We start from the raw sequence: 17,844 nt of genomic DNA, 5'->3' as shown, positions 1-17,844 counted from the left end.
GGGCAATGCAGAAATCCACTGCACAAGGCCTCAGGGCTGGCAATGGCTCGTGGAGAAAGGTGCTTGTTGCAGAAGCCTGGTTAGGGTGGGAGAGAATAGAGTCCACAGGACTTTTACTTATGGCATGGCCCTGTTGAGAGGCCCAGTTTCTATCACGGCCACGGAAACCAATGCTGTTCCCCAGCTAACCACACACTAACCACCCACCAACACTGTTAGCACTTTGTCCCCAGGACGGCTGCTGCCGCCCCACAGTGCTCTTGACTCGGCATCCTAGGTGCTGGCATTACAACCCCACTTTCAGTGGTGGGCAGCCTGGATGCATCTTGGCCATTCTACCAAACCAGAAGCTATTAACCCCTCTCTTTCCGTGTTTTGATTTTTATATAGGCTCATGCTACTTAATCCAAGTGGATCTTCAACTGAGGCAAATCCGGGATTCCATGCTTAGTGACAGAATGAAGGTTTGTAGTTTTGTCCACCACTAAAACTGGAACTTCCCTCTGGTCTAGCTAGTAGACTTCTCTAGTCTATCTGCCCAATCTGCCATCGTCTTCCTGACTCAGGTGCTGACTCCAGGCCTCTCTCCTGCAGGGCCTCTTAAGGTAGAAACTCAGTGGCCATTTTACCTTCTTTCTTCATTTATCCAGCATTCCTCCATGGCAGTGGTTCTCAGCCTTCCTAACGCTGTGACTCTTTACCACAGTTTCTCAGGTTGGGGTGACTCCTGACCATAAAGTTATTTATTCCACTGCTATTTCCTAACTGTAACTTTGCTACTTGTTATGAATCGTTATGTATTTTTTGGAGACAGTGGTTTGCCAAAGGGATTGAGACCAACTCATTAAGAACCACTACTCTAAGCTTCAAAGCTAACATAATAAAATGTTTTGTTTTTATAGAACCTTAGCTTCTGTCCGGCACACAGGTGGCCTGAGTTGAAGCGGAATGTCTTCAATATGTGCAGTGTTTGGTACTGCACAAGGTAGGATGCAGAAGAGCACTGGCAGAACTGAAGCAATCCCAGGGTTCATTTCATTTTACACAGCTGACATTTCAGACTTGGTATCAACACATACAAACAAACCATGATTCCCACTTGGGAAGGGGACGGTTCTATTTCCTATCATATCAGCAAATCTGCTAATATCAGATACACATGATATACAAGGTATACAACAAGAAAAGCTGGTGAGGGCGCATATATGGTCCACTTGGCAGAGTGCTTGCCTGACATGCACAAGGCCCTCACATTTGATCCCTGGCACCACAGAAATTGGGCACAATGATGCACATGTTTTAGCTACAGAATTAAAAACATCGTCAGAACGAATTCAGAACGAATTCAGAAGTTCAAGGTCACTCTTGGCTACAGAGCTAGATTGGACCCCATTAAAACTCAAATGAATAAGCAAAACAACCATTAAGACCCAGAGGGAACTGGATGGTGGTGGTGGAACATGGCTTTAATCCCAGCACTCAGGAGGCAGAGGCAGGTGGATCTCTTAAGTGAGAGGCCAGTCTGATCTACAGAGTGAGCTCCAGGACAGCCAGGCCTACACAGAGGGCTTATCTCAATGGGTGAAAGTTCTCAACCATCAGACTGGGTTTTAGCAGCATCCCGTCTTCTTTGACACATATTTACTTCCTTGGACAGTGCCACGCATAGGAACCAGAGTCTTGCTTGTGCTCTCCCACTATGGTGCACCCCAGACTCAGTAATGCCCTCTTCAAAGCTTACTTTCATCCCCAGACAAGAAGAGACATCACAGCACTGCAGGACACTGCAGACCACTGGGTTATTCTTAAACAGATTTAATTATCTGGATTGCATAGGGGACAGTACATTTAAATTTTCGCTATTTCACAAACTGCTTTTTGATGTTTTATTAAAGGTCTGCTAACTCTGCCCACCATCAGGCTTATGGCTATAGACAGTGAGGAAAACAAGAGTTTGCAAGAACTTAGGAGAAGAGTGAGCAAGAGCCTGTTTTGCTCACAGGAAGTCTTTCTCTCTGCAGAACAGGGGGAAACTGGTATGGGCTGTCCACAACCAGAAAGACTGATGAAATTACACAGATGGCAGAGAAATCCCAGGCAGGCCCAAGGCTCCCCTCAACTGATACAACAGAACCGAGCCTCTAAGATGATGGACCACATCTCAACCAAACTTCCCTGTCAATTCAATTACGATAAAAGCATTCCATAGGAGAGCTGTCTTACAGTCTGGAGTGATTTGGGGACCACTCCAATATTCTGAGAGCTTACTGAAAAAGAACATGGCTTGAAGGACTGGCTCTGGTCTTTAAAGACAAGGATTCTTTATTAGTGGGGCATGAAGGCACAGGCCCACCCAGAGAATAAGGCTACAGAGTCTCCTAGAGCAAACACACTTCTGCTGCTGCCTGCCTGGGAAGAAGCAGAAGCAGACAGCCCTTCCGGCTCTGCAGCCCACAAGGGGGAGGGGCAGAAGAAGCTGTAGTCTAGTTTTAGAATAGGACCAAGGATTTATTATTCCACAATATAAACTGCAACATTTGATACATTCTACCAAAATAAAAGGGGGGGGGGGCTGAGTAGGGAGAAAGCCAAAATACAGCCGTGGCGGGCGATTACTTACAGCGCAGTCTCTTCCTACATCACTAGTGCAGTGACACCAGAAACTAGACATTGCTTTCTGTACATGAACCAAATGCTAAAGCACCAACACACTGTTTAGAAGTTTGTTTGTTTTAATTCCAGCCACTGACACCAACATAGAAGTTATTGCTGAGATAAATAAACCTAGCCTACCAGAAAGGAAAAGGGGAGAAAGAAAGGAACAAAAACCCCAAAGTAAAAACTTAAAATCCCCGAAATGTGGTGAGAGACAAAGGAGCGCGGCGGCTGCTCTGTGAGGGTTACTGGAATTCTGGTGCCCTGCTGGGCTCTGAAACTGAGTTGGACTCTTAAGCCGGTCTATCCCAGGCAGAAGTACAATGTTATGCTGTACACAAAAAGGTGCAAACTCCAATACCTTCGAAATCAGTAGAGACCCCTGCAAAAAACAGTCAGCATTTTAAACTTCAACAACCACAAACAGCTTTTAAGGAAAAAATTACAAAAAAGTGTCAAAATTTTTTTAGTTGTTTTTTCTTTTTTTCAAAGAGTTCTGGAAAAATGATCCCATAAGGAATAGAAATAGCACCGTGCACAGGCTGGCTTGCACCCAGTCCTGTAGCTTTGCTGAGATTGAGGAAGTCTTCTTTATTCGAGTCCTGAATTACATGAAGTGAGTGTGTGTTTGTTTTTACTTTCGGCTTGGTGCGTCCTTCCCAGTACAGCGCACACAGATGTAGTCTTCCTTCTCTGCCATCTCTGGAGAGACACCAACACAGACCTGGTGAAACCACTGATTGCAGCTGCCATCACACTGGACCCAGTCCACCTGGTTACAAAGAGCAGGGAGATGGGGGGTTCAGAGGAAACAATGCCATTCAAAATCGGGCAGGCCGTTTGCCACTGTCCCCGCACTGGGGCCTCTGGCACAACAGCTAACCACAGGAGTGTAGCTGGGAGGCAGAGTCACTCTTCAGGTTGTGCCTGCTTTGGGGTAGACAGTGCTGCCCTGTGACAGTAAGCAAAAGGGCACTCACTCCATCAGCATCCCTCCCACCTTCTGAGCGCCGGGACGGTGAAAGCTGGAGGAGCGAGAGAAGGAAAAAAGGAAGAACGAGAGTTTCTTCAAGAAAAGGAGGAGACCCAGGACGATGTTAAAAGCAGAGATTATCAGGAGGGGAGAACTGAGCAATCCACTCAGATCAGCTCAAAGCAGACAAGCAGAAGAGAAAGACCCAAGGAGACGAGGTCTAGCTTACAGGGTTTCTGAGTTAGGGGAAAGCGCGTCCTCTATGGCCCAAACCTCACTGACCTCATCTCCTTCTGGCTGCAGGCAGCTCACAGCTGGACAGATGGCATCTTCATCCTCAGAGTCCTCCTGTTCGGAGTAGGATGTGTCTGAGGGCAGGGAGTGAGTTTCGGCATTACGCACTAAGTCATAGCTACGCTCTCTTTCTAACTTGAAACTGTTCATGTCCTTGGGGTGACTCAGTTTGATTTTCTTCTTTTGGGGCGTCCGCATGTGTTTAACTCGATCCCACCGCTCACTGGGAAGGCCTTCTCTTTCTGGGCGCCTTTTCAGTTTCCTCTCAGGACTGTTGATTGCATCTCGTTTCCCTCGAAGGCAATCGTTCTGGGCGGGAGATGGCAAATTCAGTGTTAGCTCTCAGTTTGCCCATTACTAAAACTGAACTAAAGAAAAACGTACAAATGAGAACCCTGCATCCTAACTGCTGCTACCATCTCCACAGCTTCAGTCTCCACAGCCAGCTTAACTCCCTTCGCTCAGCATTGTTGGCGAGCTGGGGATACCAAACTTCAACGTGGCCTGATAGTACCAGCAGAGAAAAGACATACACATACCCTCCTTTTTATCAAATCCTTAGGTGAGTCGCTGGTTATGCTAAGCATTTGTGAAGGCTATCTATCGCAACCTCACAGGAGTAAGACGGCTAGGTTGGCTGTGGTCAATTTCAGGGTACCTTTCACACGGATCTTGTTCCTTGTGACTCAGTCTTCCCTGGTGTGTTTTTATCCTGATTACACTCTCAGGGGCACTGGTGACGGCTCTGTGCAGAGCCCAACTGAGCAGAAGCTGCTGCTGCTTCTTTGTTTTGTTTTGGTTTTTGTTTTTCGAGACAGGGTTTCTCTGTATAGCCTTGACTGTCCTGGAGCTCACTTTGTAGACCAGGCTGGCCTTGAACTCAGAAATCCGCCTGCCTCTGCCTCTGCCTCCCGAGTGCTGGGATCAAAGCACTGCGAGCAGAAGCTTCTCAGCAGTGCTGAGTCAGGGGATGCTACAGGGGCTGGGGAGGTGACTCAGCGGTCAGTGTGTCGTCTGCCATAAAAGCAAGAAGACCCCGAGTGTCAATGTCAATACTCAGAGGCTGTGGTGGCTCGTCTGTGGTTTCAGCCTTGCAAGGCAGAGATAAGGGATTCCTGAAAAAAGTTGGTCATCTGCTATCTCTGAGTCCAATTCAGAGATCCAATCTCAATGACTCAGGTGGAGAGCAATCCACAATTCTACACATCAACGTCAGGAACTGCATCCCAAGCATATGTGTGTGTGCACCTATACATACCCGTGTGAAAATATGCACATATAAACATACCACACAAAAATACACACGAGCCGGGCAGTGGTGGTGCAGGCCTTTAATCCCAGCACTTGGGAGGCAGAGGCAGGTGGATTTCTGAGTTCGAGGCCAGCCTGGTCTACAGAGTGAGCTCCAGGACAGCCAGGGCTACACAGAGAAACCCTGCCTGGAAACGAAACAAAACAAAACCACACACAGGAATGAAAGGGGCCCGGGCCCAGCAGACATTCCAGTGTCTGTCAGGTCTAGGATAAGCAGCTCAGCCTCAACGGCCGCAGCTCTGGCTGACTGGTCGCTGACCTACAGGGATGATGAGAAGCGACTGTTCTCTAGCATTCTTAAAACATTTATTAACAAAAGGCCCTTTCAGCCACAATTGTATTTTCATCTTTATAGCAATGCTTCTATAGAGGAAAATAGGCCTACTTCTCAATATTACCATTTGGTAGCAATAAGAAGAGTTCCCTAAGAAGAACAAAGAAAAATTTAGATGTAAAAATCCATGACCAAAATCTAAGCTGTGACACCCAAACTGCTGCCAGTGGTGCCCAGTGTCTGTCCTTTTGTAGAACAGAGCTGTGAGGCAGACAGTTTGTGTGCTCTGGTAGCTCAAAACCACAGCCACCCCTTTTGCAAAATCACGAGTCAGAAGGACACTGGCAAGCGAAAACTGTACGTCTCCAACTCACTCACCTTCTCACTGCTGGGTCTAACTGGTGAACTTCGGTCAGCTTGCTGAGCAGAGCTTGGCTTCGTAAGTAGAGTCTGATAAAGCTCCTGAATTTCAGGAAGGGATACCTGGAGCAGCTGGGCTTCCATCAGCAATTCATTCACTTCTGGACTTAAACCTGTTAACGACCACAGCCAATCAGAATAGGAACGGAGACATTTAATACAAGCACGGGTAAGCCTGTCAGGAACAGAAGACCACCTCCACTCTGCCTTCCACCATTCCTCCTTTAACTGCAGTCGGTTTGTTAGGTCTTAATGCCCCTAAACCACAGAGCGAGGCTAATGCAGATTCCCTACTGCGGAAACACCCACTCCATCACAACTGACACATTTCATTCTCACCTAGAGCATGGAGGACAGCAAGGAGCTCAGACCATGAGACTGAACACCCTGAGGTAAGAAGGCTGAGGATGCAGATTCCAGTTGAAACTAGGCAGACTTCTAAGAATTGAGGATTATGATTGGTGGTTCACACTCATAATCCCGGCACTTCAGAATTAGAAACAGGAGGATCAGGAGCTCAGCTACATAGGAGTTTGTGACCAACATTAGCTAACCTCACACACGCACACAGAGGAAAAAGCCAGGTGTGATAGCTCACACCTGTAATCTCAGCACCTGGCAACAGGAACATGGACCAGAATTTTAAGATCATTTTCTAGGGCTGGAGAGATGGCTTAGAAATTAAAGAGCACTGGCTGCTCTTCTAGAGGACCTGGGTTCAATTCATAGCACTAACATGGTGGCTCACTGACAGTCTACAGACACCACATACACATGGTACAGACATACAGGTAGGCAAAACACCCATACACACAAAATTAAAATAAAAAACAAATGTTTAAAAAAGAGATAATTTTGACTAAAGACTAAATTTAAGGCCACCTATAAGGGAAATGGAAAGAGGTAGATTTAAAATATGAGTGACTTTCAATATTCTCCAGAAGTCTCAAACAAGGTCGTCCATGACTTAGCATCTGCCCTAAATACATGGTGCTTGGTGCTAGATGGCACAGGAATAACTTAAATGTAGTCAAAATAAATCAGAATAGGTATCCTTTGTGTTTATAGATCTTCAAATATGATCAACATTATTAGAAAATGTACAGTAATATGTCTTCCTTGCTTTGTAGCCCAAGCCCGTAATCATCCCGCCTCTGCCTCCGCAATGCTCATGGTACACACATACATGTAAAGCCATACTTGTTCTTTAGGATACAAGATCATCTATTATAAAACCCTAGGCCAGATGGCCTTGTATCATCTAGGAATAGTACAAAATACAATACAAACCATGGAGGGGGAGACAACTCTGTCCAGTAGAGAAGGGAGAGTGTAAATATGAGCTTCTGTTGTCCCAGTCATCGGGCAATGAAAAGGATGTTGTGCCAGGAGGCTGAGACACCTGATGGAAGACAAACACCTTAGTAGGAGGCTTTGGGTTTTTTTTTTTCTTATTTTTCAGTAAGTCTCCTCTAGCATCTAAAACCCGGCCAAACCCACCCTCATGGAAACAAAGCCATCCAACTTTCCAAGTTAACTCCGACTGACCCCAGAGAGGTTGGGAAACAAACTGTTCTCTCTGTAAGAGAACAGATCATACCACCTTTCAGTGCTTCTGTAACTTTACAGATTACTCAGACGGCATGTGACCATCATGAGCTGGACGTGGTGACACACACCTGTAATCCTAGCACTTGGGAGGGAACAGCAGGAGAATCAGGAGGTTGAGGACATCCATGGTTCTATGAAACCCTGTCTCAAAAACCAGTCACAACTTTGTCCTTTCCCTTTATAATCAATCAAACTAAACTCTCAGAACACCCCTGGTCAAGAAGTGCAAGGAACTCTGCAATATTTCATCAGGTGCTGCTATTCAGATGCCAGCAGAGAAAAAGCTCGGGTAGGACAGGCCATTTCCAGTCCCTACACCTGTGCCCTGGGGATCACCTAATTCTGGAGCTGTCATCAGCCAGGCATGGGAATCCTGAACCTTTCCTCCTCCACCTTTGTGATGCTGGGGGTCAGACCCCAGGCAAACAAACTAGACTTATCTGTCCTCAAGCTGTCTAGAGAGATGCAGGGCCAGCCTGGTCTAAACTCCTGTGCTCAAGTGATCTCACCCTGCAGAATAGCTAAGGATGCAGGTGAATAGCACTATACCCAGTTTGTAAATATCTGTTACAGAAATATATTGGGATAGGGGGCCATCAAAATGGCTCAGTAGGTAAAGAGAGAAAGGTGCTTGCCATTAAGCTTAATGACTTGAGTTCAATAACCAGGACTCACAGGATCAAAGGAACTGTTTTAAAAAAATTAAAGGGGCTGTAGGGGTTGGCTCAGAGTTAAGAGCACTTCTTCCAGCAGAATCCTGGGTCCAATCCCAGCACCCACAGAGTGTAACCCCAGTTCCAGGGGATCCAGTGTCCTCTTCTGACCTCTGTCAGTATCAGGCACACATATGGCAAACATGCATACACATAGATAACAAATCTAAAGAAAAAGGAGGGAACTGAGTAGGGCCACTCTAGCTTCACTCCCCTTTCCACCACTCTTCCTGCAGTCCACACAGGAGCCAAGGGCACCCGACCCCCGCAGGGTAACTAACTGGTACAAGGTTCTACCTCTCCATAACACACCGCAGGGTAACTAACTGGTACAAGGTTCTACCTCTCCATAACAAGATCGTGAACAGGGAAGACAGTTCAATTTATAATGTGTTCCTCGTGCATAAGCATGAAACACCTGTTTCATTTCCAGCACCTACACTGAAGCAAGCAAGCAGACAAAAACAATAAGCTAGGTATGGTAGCATATGTTCTTAGTCCCAGCACAATGGAATAGGGGACAAGCAGGTCCTTGGAGCTCACAGGTCAGTCAGCCTTGGATTCTAGTGAAGAAACCCCGACTCAAAAAACCAATGTAGACAGCTCCACAGAGGCCTAAGCACACAAGCGTGTAAACGCATCGGAACTCTGCACACATTATTCTCCCTTAAAGGACAAGCATGTGGTGCTTTCCCTTTCCACCCCATGACTTACATGAAAGGAAAAAGAAAATTCAACCAAGCAAAAATTTATATGCATAAAAGTATATGCATAAACTAACCATGCATACAGACTTAAAGATAATGAAGTAGAAGAATTATATGCAGAAGGGGTACAACAGAATAGCATGTCTGAGAAAGACTCCTCAGTGTGGGGGTGCAATTCGGTTCACTTCCTTAAGTGTCTGATGCATGAAGTCCTACTTTCAGTCCCCAGAACCAAACAGTCTCACACGCCGCCCATAGCCCCAGCACAGAGGCAGGACAGTAGCTGAAGATCACATACAGTAAATTGAAAAACCATTCTGGGCCAGCTGAGACTTCTGCTCAAAACACGAAAAGCAGGGCCAGCAAGATGGTGTGCTGCCTAAGCCTGATGATCAGATTTCCTCAGAACCCACATAAGGTAAAAGGAGAGGCCAGTGCCCTGAATGCTGGGGCAGGTAGGGGATGGTCTCAGGAACGGCCACACCAGACAGAACCACAGAGCTATGCAGACCACAGTATGCCAGAAAGTGCAGGCTCACCTTATCTGTTGCTGATGCCTGTCCTGCAGAGGCTGGCCATCTGCTAGACAACAGTCCAGAACCCACTTGGTCTTGCACAAGTTTTAGATTCCCTGAAGAAAGCAGCTGCTGGGCTCTATGTTGCCAGTTCACGGTTCTTTCAATCATGTATCGGAGTGCATCTCCTTCAGGAAGACGAACTCTTATACGCTGTAGGGAGGCCAGCAGAGGCAGAATTTTCTCTAATGGAGGTTTCTCTGACCTCCGACAGTGAGGACAAAGCCAGATTCGGGAGCTTTGTGAAATACTGGGTGCTGCCACACAACTAGTATGGAAAGCATCCCTGCAGAGTTCACACTGAATCATGGGAGTGGCTGGAGTCTTCTGACACAAGCAGACTTTCATCTCTATGTCTTGGACAGGTGACAGCAATTTCTCTTCATTGGCAAATCTGAGAGACTGCAAAGCTTCCATCTCTCGTAGGCGAGCTTCCCCAAGAGTTGCCATCTGAAAAGGCCAACAAAGACACTGTCACAGAACTATCCCTCCTCCACAACTCATGATCCTAACAGCTAATTAGATGGGCTACAGAGTAGATTATCTGCATTCCAGTCCAAAGCAAGCTCTGCCCCTGGCTAAGCTACAATCTACTATGGCTAAATGAACAGGACAGCAAGATGCAAGCCAACAAGGTCTATGTGAGACCCTACTGAGATGAGACACAACACTCTGTTCTGCACATAGTAAATACAACTATTTACTCAGCAATCACTTAACGTGTTGCACCACCTCTTAAAGTCCAACCTGTAGACTTATATTGCCTAGAATATTTACCTCGCTGAAAAGACTATGTCTGCTCACTTTGGACCTTCTCTACTATATCCATTCCCTTAGATTCTGTGCTCTTCTTGAATAGTAGCTCAAGACTGAAAGTGTGGCAATCAGGAGGCGAAGGCAAGAGGACTGAGTGCAGCCTGAGCTTCAATTGAGCCTCAACTACAATGGGTCGGGGGTGGGTGGGGCTCAATCAGCCACTGCACAGTAGCTGATCTATGTCTTACTGTGGTTCACTGGTAAGGCGCCTAGAGGTGATGAACACAGCAATAATAGGCTATGAAATTAGTATCTGACAAAAAATAAAATAAGGGGGCTGGTGAGATGGCTCAGTGGGTAAGAGCACCCGACTGCTCTTCCAAAGGTCCAGAGTTCAAATCCCAGCAACCACATGGTGGCTAACAACCATCCGTAACGAGATCTGGCGTCCTCTTCTGGAGTGTCTGAAGACAGCTACAGTGTACTTACATATAATAAATAAATAAATCTTAAAAAAAAAAATGGAAAAAATAAAATAAAAAAATAAAAATAATAAAAAAAAAACCTTAAATAGAAAACCACCTGGAGCTGGGATGTAGCTAAAGAGCTCTTCCCTAGCATGCATGAAGCACTGTAGTCCATCCCTAGCACTTCATAAATTAACTGGACATGGTAGCACATGCCTCTTAACCTTAGGAAGAGGCTTGAAAATACATAGGCAGGATCAACTTCAGTCTTAAGACTGTATGACATTTTAAACACATTTTCTCTAGACACTTACACGCTATCCATAGACTAGACTAGGTGCTTACTGGACACTAGGGATCTGTCCAGATTACCTGGCCAACTGTCTCAAGGGAAAGCACCAGGAGAGAACAGATGAAGCACAGTCTTTAAGAACCAAAGCAGATCAATCTTGACTTATCAGGTGAGATGTCTGAGTCATAAAGACAGAATGAATTCTCCATTACCTCTTTTCAGATTTTCAGTAGACACAGAAATAAAGAAGTTTTTGTTTGTTTGTTTTTGTTTTTTTGAGTGGGAACAGGTATAGAAGTAAATCATAACAAACTTAAGGGATATTAAACTAACATCTGTTTTTGTTGAATGTAATGTTCATATAAATAGATATGCATGTATGTATATGTTATGTATTAACAAGGTCCCCTCCCACAGCTCAGCAATGGAAAGCAAATGAGGACCATAGCATACTCATAGACTACGTACACACAGCCCAAGCAGACACTAGAGTCTATGAAAGATACTGCATGCAAAGCCGGCATAGGTACTCGAGTGTCTCAAGGAGAGAAGCACCGCTTTCTATGATGTCTTCATGAAATCAACTGCCTGAACAGTGCTCCAGTAGCAGACACACACAAACATACTATAAGGGGGAAACACACTTTCCATACACTCGACTGTCTTTTAATAAACAACAGACTCTGGGTGTCAAAATGTATAAATAAACCAGGGCAATTTTATGTCCTGTCAGGTAGCTACTAAAGAAACACTGAACGGCCCAAAGACGAGCCCATTCAGTTAGTCCCACAGTCAAGTTCAGTCCATGCTGTGCACTCATGTCTCGGGCACCATGCACAGTATAATCCAGAGATCCTGGTGACACTGTATGTCTACCGCCATGTAGACTATTTGATACAGACCAGTTTGAGTTGGTATGACAATGACTAAACTCACCAACAACACATTCCCCAGAATGTGTCCCACTGATCTGTGACACATAACTCTATCCTTAGTTATGCTCCACATTGTGGCAAGGGCCTTCACCCACTGATCCAGCTCAGCAGCCCAGCAATCACACAGCTGGGTCCTTTCACCAAGACACTCTGCTGATTAAATGTCAGCCAGATACTGCTGAACCTTCTTGGGCACTAACTATCTAGAATCAACAATGCTTACAAAACGTGTGCAAGGACTCAATTATTCAGCATAACTTTTTTTCCTTAACTGTTTTGAGATAGCGTCTCGTCCTGTAGCGCTGGCCTGCAACTCAAATCCATCTGCCTCTGCCTCCTGAGCGCTAGCTACCCCACCCAGCTCCTAGATGCTTTTGATGTGTTTCCTGTGGCAACATAACAAGTTAACTTTGCAGTTTGACCTTCCTGGCAGCCTTGATCGCCTTAGCTAGTACTTTTAGATAATCCATAAGCACTCTTCAATATTCAAGGCTCAGACTGAGCTAGGCATGGTGACACACACCTTAATCCCAGCATTTAGGAGGCAGAGGCAAGCTCAAGGACATTATGGTCTACATAGTGAGTTCCAAGACAACCAGGGTTACTGTAAATTTTATGTACCTGTGGGGATGTTTTGTGTCTTATAATTTTGCAGAATTCAGGCACTCATTAATGCCAGGCAAGGGCTTTACCACTGAAACATACCTCACCGACTCTATCCTTAAACTTCACAATTTTCAAAAATTCTTTTGGCAAACTCAAGCATTTTTCAAGTTATTCTGTCTGTTAACCATGCTGCTATTCCTACCTAGTCCTGAAAAAGTAAGAAACTACCCTCCCCCAAGATAAAGCAGAAGAAACCCTGTACGCACAGCTGCCGCAGTCTCTTTGCTCTCCATCAGAGCCCTCTCCAGATCGCTCAGGCTCTCTAACTTGGTGCTTCTCTTCTTTCCACTTGGCAAGGGCTCCTTCAACTTTCTCTGTTTCCTTTTCAGCCCCAAAAGGCCAATGTCACACCGAGGGCAAAGAACCTAATGTAAGAGAAAACAGAGCCAATGGTGAAACAGATTTCAAATTAACCAAGTTAAAGGCCTGAGCAGCACATGAATGTTTCTCACCGTCAACCATTTTCTTTGAAGCATGCTGCCTCTAAAAACTCTACTCATAGGCAGGCATGCATATCACACACACACACACACACACACACACACACACACACACACACACACACATACACAAAACGATGATTAAACAAGAGAAAAAGCAGGCTCCAAAACTTAAGCAGGTTCCAGACTTAATGGAATCGGTTAAAATGATATACTGATTCCAATGATAATGCACAGCTTACAAAAAATATAAAAATACTCTTAAGCTTTTTATGAAAACTCAGTGAGGTCACATCTCAGGTTTACTAAAATGCGGGCAGTGGGGCTGGAGAGATGATGGCTCAGTGTTTAAGAGCATCGACTGTCTTCCAGATTCCAATTCCCAGCACCCATAAGGTACACAGCTATCGAACTCCAATTCTAAGGGACAAACTTTAGATTCCATGGGCACTAAACACAAATGGTACCCAGACATACATGCAGGCAAGCCAGCCATACACATAAAACAAAGGTGGTGAATCATAGCCAGGACTGGAGTCTCATTTGAGCATAAATAGAAAGTGTTGCACAGCCGGGTGTGGAGGTGCACACACCTGCAAGCCCTGAACTGAAGAGGCAGAGCAGAAGACTGCCATAATAATTCAAGAATCCCTGAGAACAGAGAGAGACTTATCTTACACACATACACAAAACCTAATGAAAAAATGTTCTCAACTATATCCTAAATGAAGCCAGAAAACATTCAAGGGTTGCTAAAAACTACTCACAATTAGATAGATCCAATGAGGTCACTTTTGCATGCTATAAACTCATTCAAACTTGAGATCAAAGTTCCTGCACACAAGCTCATTGCAAACTTACCTCTAACAGAGAATATGTAGAATTCTCAGGCAAGAATGTTTTAGCAGCACATTCTTTCCAAGCATGAACTTCAGCTACTAACATTTCCAATCTTGGTAAAGAATTGAGATGTACTGGGATAGATCGGCCTCTTGCAACAAGTTCAATGAGTGTCTCTAACACTGGCACACGTCCTCCTGCCTAATAAATTAAGAAAAGGATACTTCTACATAAAATAGGAAAAGTATACTTCAGTGAGGCTCATGGTCAATGACTCCATGACTGCAACATGTTAAACTCAGCAAGGGTGGGCAAACACTTAATGCTAGGCTCCAAAGGATAAAAAAATGTGACACAATTATCTCTTTTATCTGTTTATTTATATCCATCTATAAATTTTTATACCTATATAGTCTCTCACATTGGTTCCTATGAACAGTATCAAAGAAATGTATCTCAACAGAAATATTTGTACTAGAGTGAGTTTGACTTGCATTTTTTAAAAGATAATATTTTATTCCAATTCACTTGTCACTAGTGACTTCCTAAAACAAGTCAGTACAAATTACTCAGGAAACTAAAATATAAGCTAGAAAGCCCAATGTTTCTTAAAACATCAGCACATATAAGAATCATGTGGAAAGCCCATTTACTTATACACAGTTTCCTGGTTCTCATCCCAGACATTCTGATTCAGTATGTCTCGAATAGGTCCATGGGTTAGAAATAAAAGAGAGGGGACCCACTAGAGATGTCTAAGGAGTGGGAGAAGAAGTTGGGGAAATTGTCAAAGAAAGATTTATACAATTGTGCTTGGGGAGATGGCTCAGAGGACCCAGGCTTGATTCCAAGCCCCCACATGTAAGTGCAGTTCCAGGGGACCCAACACCCTCTTCTGAATTCCTCAGGAACCAGGCATCCATATGACACACAGACACACATACAGGCACAACAGTCATACACGTGATAAACAAATCTAAAAAAGGCTTTAATACATTTATGAACTAAATGACAAGTGAACACACTCAGGAAAAGCAACCACACACACACAAACAACCACACACCAAACATCACAGCCAAAAACAACACGGAGATGAGGGACAACAGCTCTAAGAAGCCAGAGGAGAAAGTTTGCAGGCCGCAGTTGCACATGACTGAGAGCTAACTGCACCTTTAGCATCAAGGGCCACAGACACCAGGTTGGGAGGACTACAGCCTCCTGCTCCTGCTTCCGCCTGCCTATTCTTCTGCTCACTGCTGTCAAACTCTGAAGGCCCTATCCAGGCCTGTCCAGGTAGGAGGAAATCCCCCTAACAGCACAGACAGACAGACTCAGGATGTTGTTTTTCTTTTCAACCTACCTGCAATGCATCCACATCCTGAACCCAGTCTCTGGCTCTTTGCACAGAATCCTTCAGGACTGTACCATTGGGCAGGTAGGCAGGGATCTCCTCCATCTCTTTGACTGCTGTAGCAAGGCTACTCAAAGAATGCCGTGGTCTGTGAAAGCAAAACAGAGACATTTCCAACTGCACAGACATTTCACAACTGCATTTTCCTTTTCTCTCTCTTTATTTTAAGACTTATTTTACTTTTATGTGTGAGTATTTTGCCTGCACGCACATGTATGTGTACCACATGCCTGCCTGGTGTCATGGGTCCCCTGGTACTGGAGTTACAGACAGTGGTGAACTGCCTGCCACATGGGTACTGGGATCTCTAGAGAAGCAGCCAGTGCTCCTAACTACAGAGCCATCTCTCCAGCCACAAACTTCATTTTTCTTATAGATGTCAAAAGACTAGGAAGATCATTTCTAGGAAGAAATTCACCACAACAATAAAAAAACCTTAATGGCACTGGTCACTGCATATCAAATTCACTCATTTCAAATGATCAAGTTATTGAAAGCAGGTATGGCTTTCATCATTGTACGTGCGCATGCAGAAATGCCTTGCAGAGAGGGCACAGGCAGCTCTGGAGCTTGTGCCCTACAACAGAGCAGGGGCACTTTTAGCAGCTAGCTGAGCCATCTCTTCAGTCCCAGAGTCTAGAAACAAAATTAGTTCTACATGTTCCTGATTTTATGAAATAAAGTTCTAATGCAAAAAGTAGCTTACTAATACTAGCTCTAACTGGTAATTTCTTCTATGTTAAGCCAAATAAAATGTTAAGAATCAGATAAACTAAGAAAATTTAAATTCTCTAACACACTCAAAGCACAATGGCAAGATATTTCACACCCTCTCAGCTCAATGACCACTATCTTAAGAATGAAAACAGTATCAGTAACCTAGACTTTTTAATGCCATGTTGCCTACTGAACCAATAAAGACTTGCCACACAGAAAGGATTAGGAAATGACTTCATTTTCACCCAGCACAGACGCCTATCACACCTCTGTCAAAAGGTATAAAACAAGTGAAGCATCCAGACCTACCAAGCAAGAGAAAAATAATAATTTCTACTTAAAATATTCTGTATTACATCACTGCACAGAATGAACACGTCAACTCTCAGACATTTGATTTGTCTTTCATGACTCTGGATTCTATTTATTTTGCATTTATTTATCTGCTTATTTATTTTGTAAACTTTTTCTTCTTCCAAAGATAGTATTATTAGAGACTATAGGAAAATCTCATTCAATCTTATCTTTACAATGGTCATTTCCATTTAATAATTTATTTCATAAGCATTAAAATAACTAAGATTTTTCTCTCTTATGAAACAGGATCTCACTATGTGGCCAGGCTGACCTCACACTCACAGCAATCCACCTGCCTCTGCCTTCCAAGTGCTGGGATTAAAAGTGTGTATCACAAACCCTGTAATTTTCATTACTCATGTGTCAAATCAAGCCCAAACAGATCAGCTTTTTGCACAAGTCTTCTATAAGGACAGCAAACGTTTATAAGCACTTGCCAAATAGTAGCTTCTCTCTGTCCTACACTTTAAGGTTCACCTATTATCCAAAGCTCTGGAAACTGCCTTGTGTTTGTCTACCTTGCTCTGAGGAGACTCTTGGCTTTGTCGTCCCAGTGTTCTGACACTGTTAGCAGCTCCTGCAGGCGGGCCATAGCTTTCTCCACGGCAGAATATGGAGCCAGCCCCACCCCTAAGTCTATGAGTCGTCTCATATCATCCAAAGAAAGGGAGCTGGAGTCCAGGCAAGCCTGCTGAACCTCTTCTAGCCAGCGGGCCTGCTCTAAGCGAATGCGCATCTCAGTGAGCTGTGGAAGTTCAACATCAAATTCAAAGCTGACATCCAGCAACTCCTGTAGCTCAGCAGCGCTAGGCATTTCCTCAGACAGTAGTTTTTGGCTTTGCTGTTGGAAATCTTCCACACGATTCAAGAGATCCTAAAAGAAGACAAAGGCAAACAATCAAAGTCATACTATCAGAATACAAGTTTCAGCAGGGTAGTGGTGGTGGGCAACTTTAATCCCAGCCCTCAACAGGCAGAGGCAGGCTGAGTTTGAGGCCAGCCTGGTTTATAGAGCAAGTTCCAGACAGCTACACAGAAAAACCCTGTCTCGGAAAGCCAAAAAGAAAAAAGAAAAAGAGAAGAAAAAAAGAAAAAGAAAAAAAAGAGGAATAATAAAGAAAAGAAAATGAGGTGTAACTTTCTTTACCAAGCCATGTTATGTCAGTGATAATGTGAGTAAACAAAGCAACGTAAATGACACCTGAGAGCCAAAATAGGGGGTCATAACATAAAGTCTATACCAATGAGAAGAACTGGCTGGTAGCCACTTTTTCTTACTTTCGTTTGGGTTTTTTTCTTGTTTTCTTTTTATCAGTCAGTCTATGTGAGCACGTTTATGAGCATGTGCATTCCGAGGGCTTCTGAACCTTCAGGCACTCATGCTTGTGATGAGCAGAAGAGGGCTTGGAGAAGAGTTCCCTATTTC

General features: G+C 44.4%; 1 protein-coding gene across 1 annotated transcript in view; it reads right to left on the bottom strand.

The window, feature by feature from the left end:
• Positions 1-2,487: 2,487 nt before the first annotated feature.
• The window catches only part of Kdm5b (lysine demethylase 5B), a 74,864-nt gene continuing 59,507 nt past the window's right edge, over positions 2,488-17,844 (bottom strand). Inside the window, exons 19-27 of the mRNA XM_021176317.3 lie at positions 16,937-17,292; positions 15,294-15,432; positions 13,954-14,133; positions 12,859-13,017; positions 9,501-9,986; positions 7,221-7,332; positions 5,889-6,043; positions 3,911-4,231; positions 2,488-3,427 (exon numbers count right to left, since the gene is read on the bottom strand). Of these exons, the coding sequence (XP_021031976.1) occupies positions 3,290-3,427; positions 3,911-4,231; positions 5,889-6,043; positions 7,221-7,332; positions 9,501-9,986; positions 12,859-13,017; positions 13,954-14,133; positions 15,294-15,432; positions 16,937-17,292 (2,046 nt within the window). The 3' untranslated portion in view covers positions 2,488-3,289. The remainder of the gene's footprint in view (positions 3,428-3,910; positions 4,232-5,888; positions 6,044-7,220; positions 7,333-9,500; positions 9,987-12,858; positions 13,018-13,953; positions 14,134-15,293; positions 15,433-16,936; positions 17,293-17,844) is intronic.

This window comes from Mus caroli, unplaced genomic scaffold, assembly GCF_978045245.1.
Source record: "Mus caroli unplaced genomic scaffold, Mus_caroli_1 scaffold_1, whole genome shotgun sequence".
Classification (NCBI taxonomy): Eukaryota; Metazoa; Chordata; class Mammalia; order Rodentia; family Muridae; genus Mus; species Mus caroli.
Note: the sequence above shows the minus strand (reverse complement) of the source record. Positions and strands in the feature narration are given on the sequence as shown.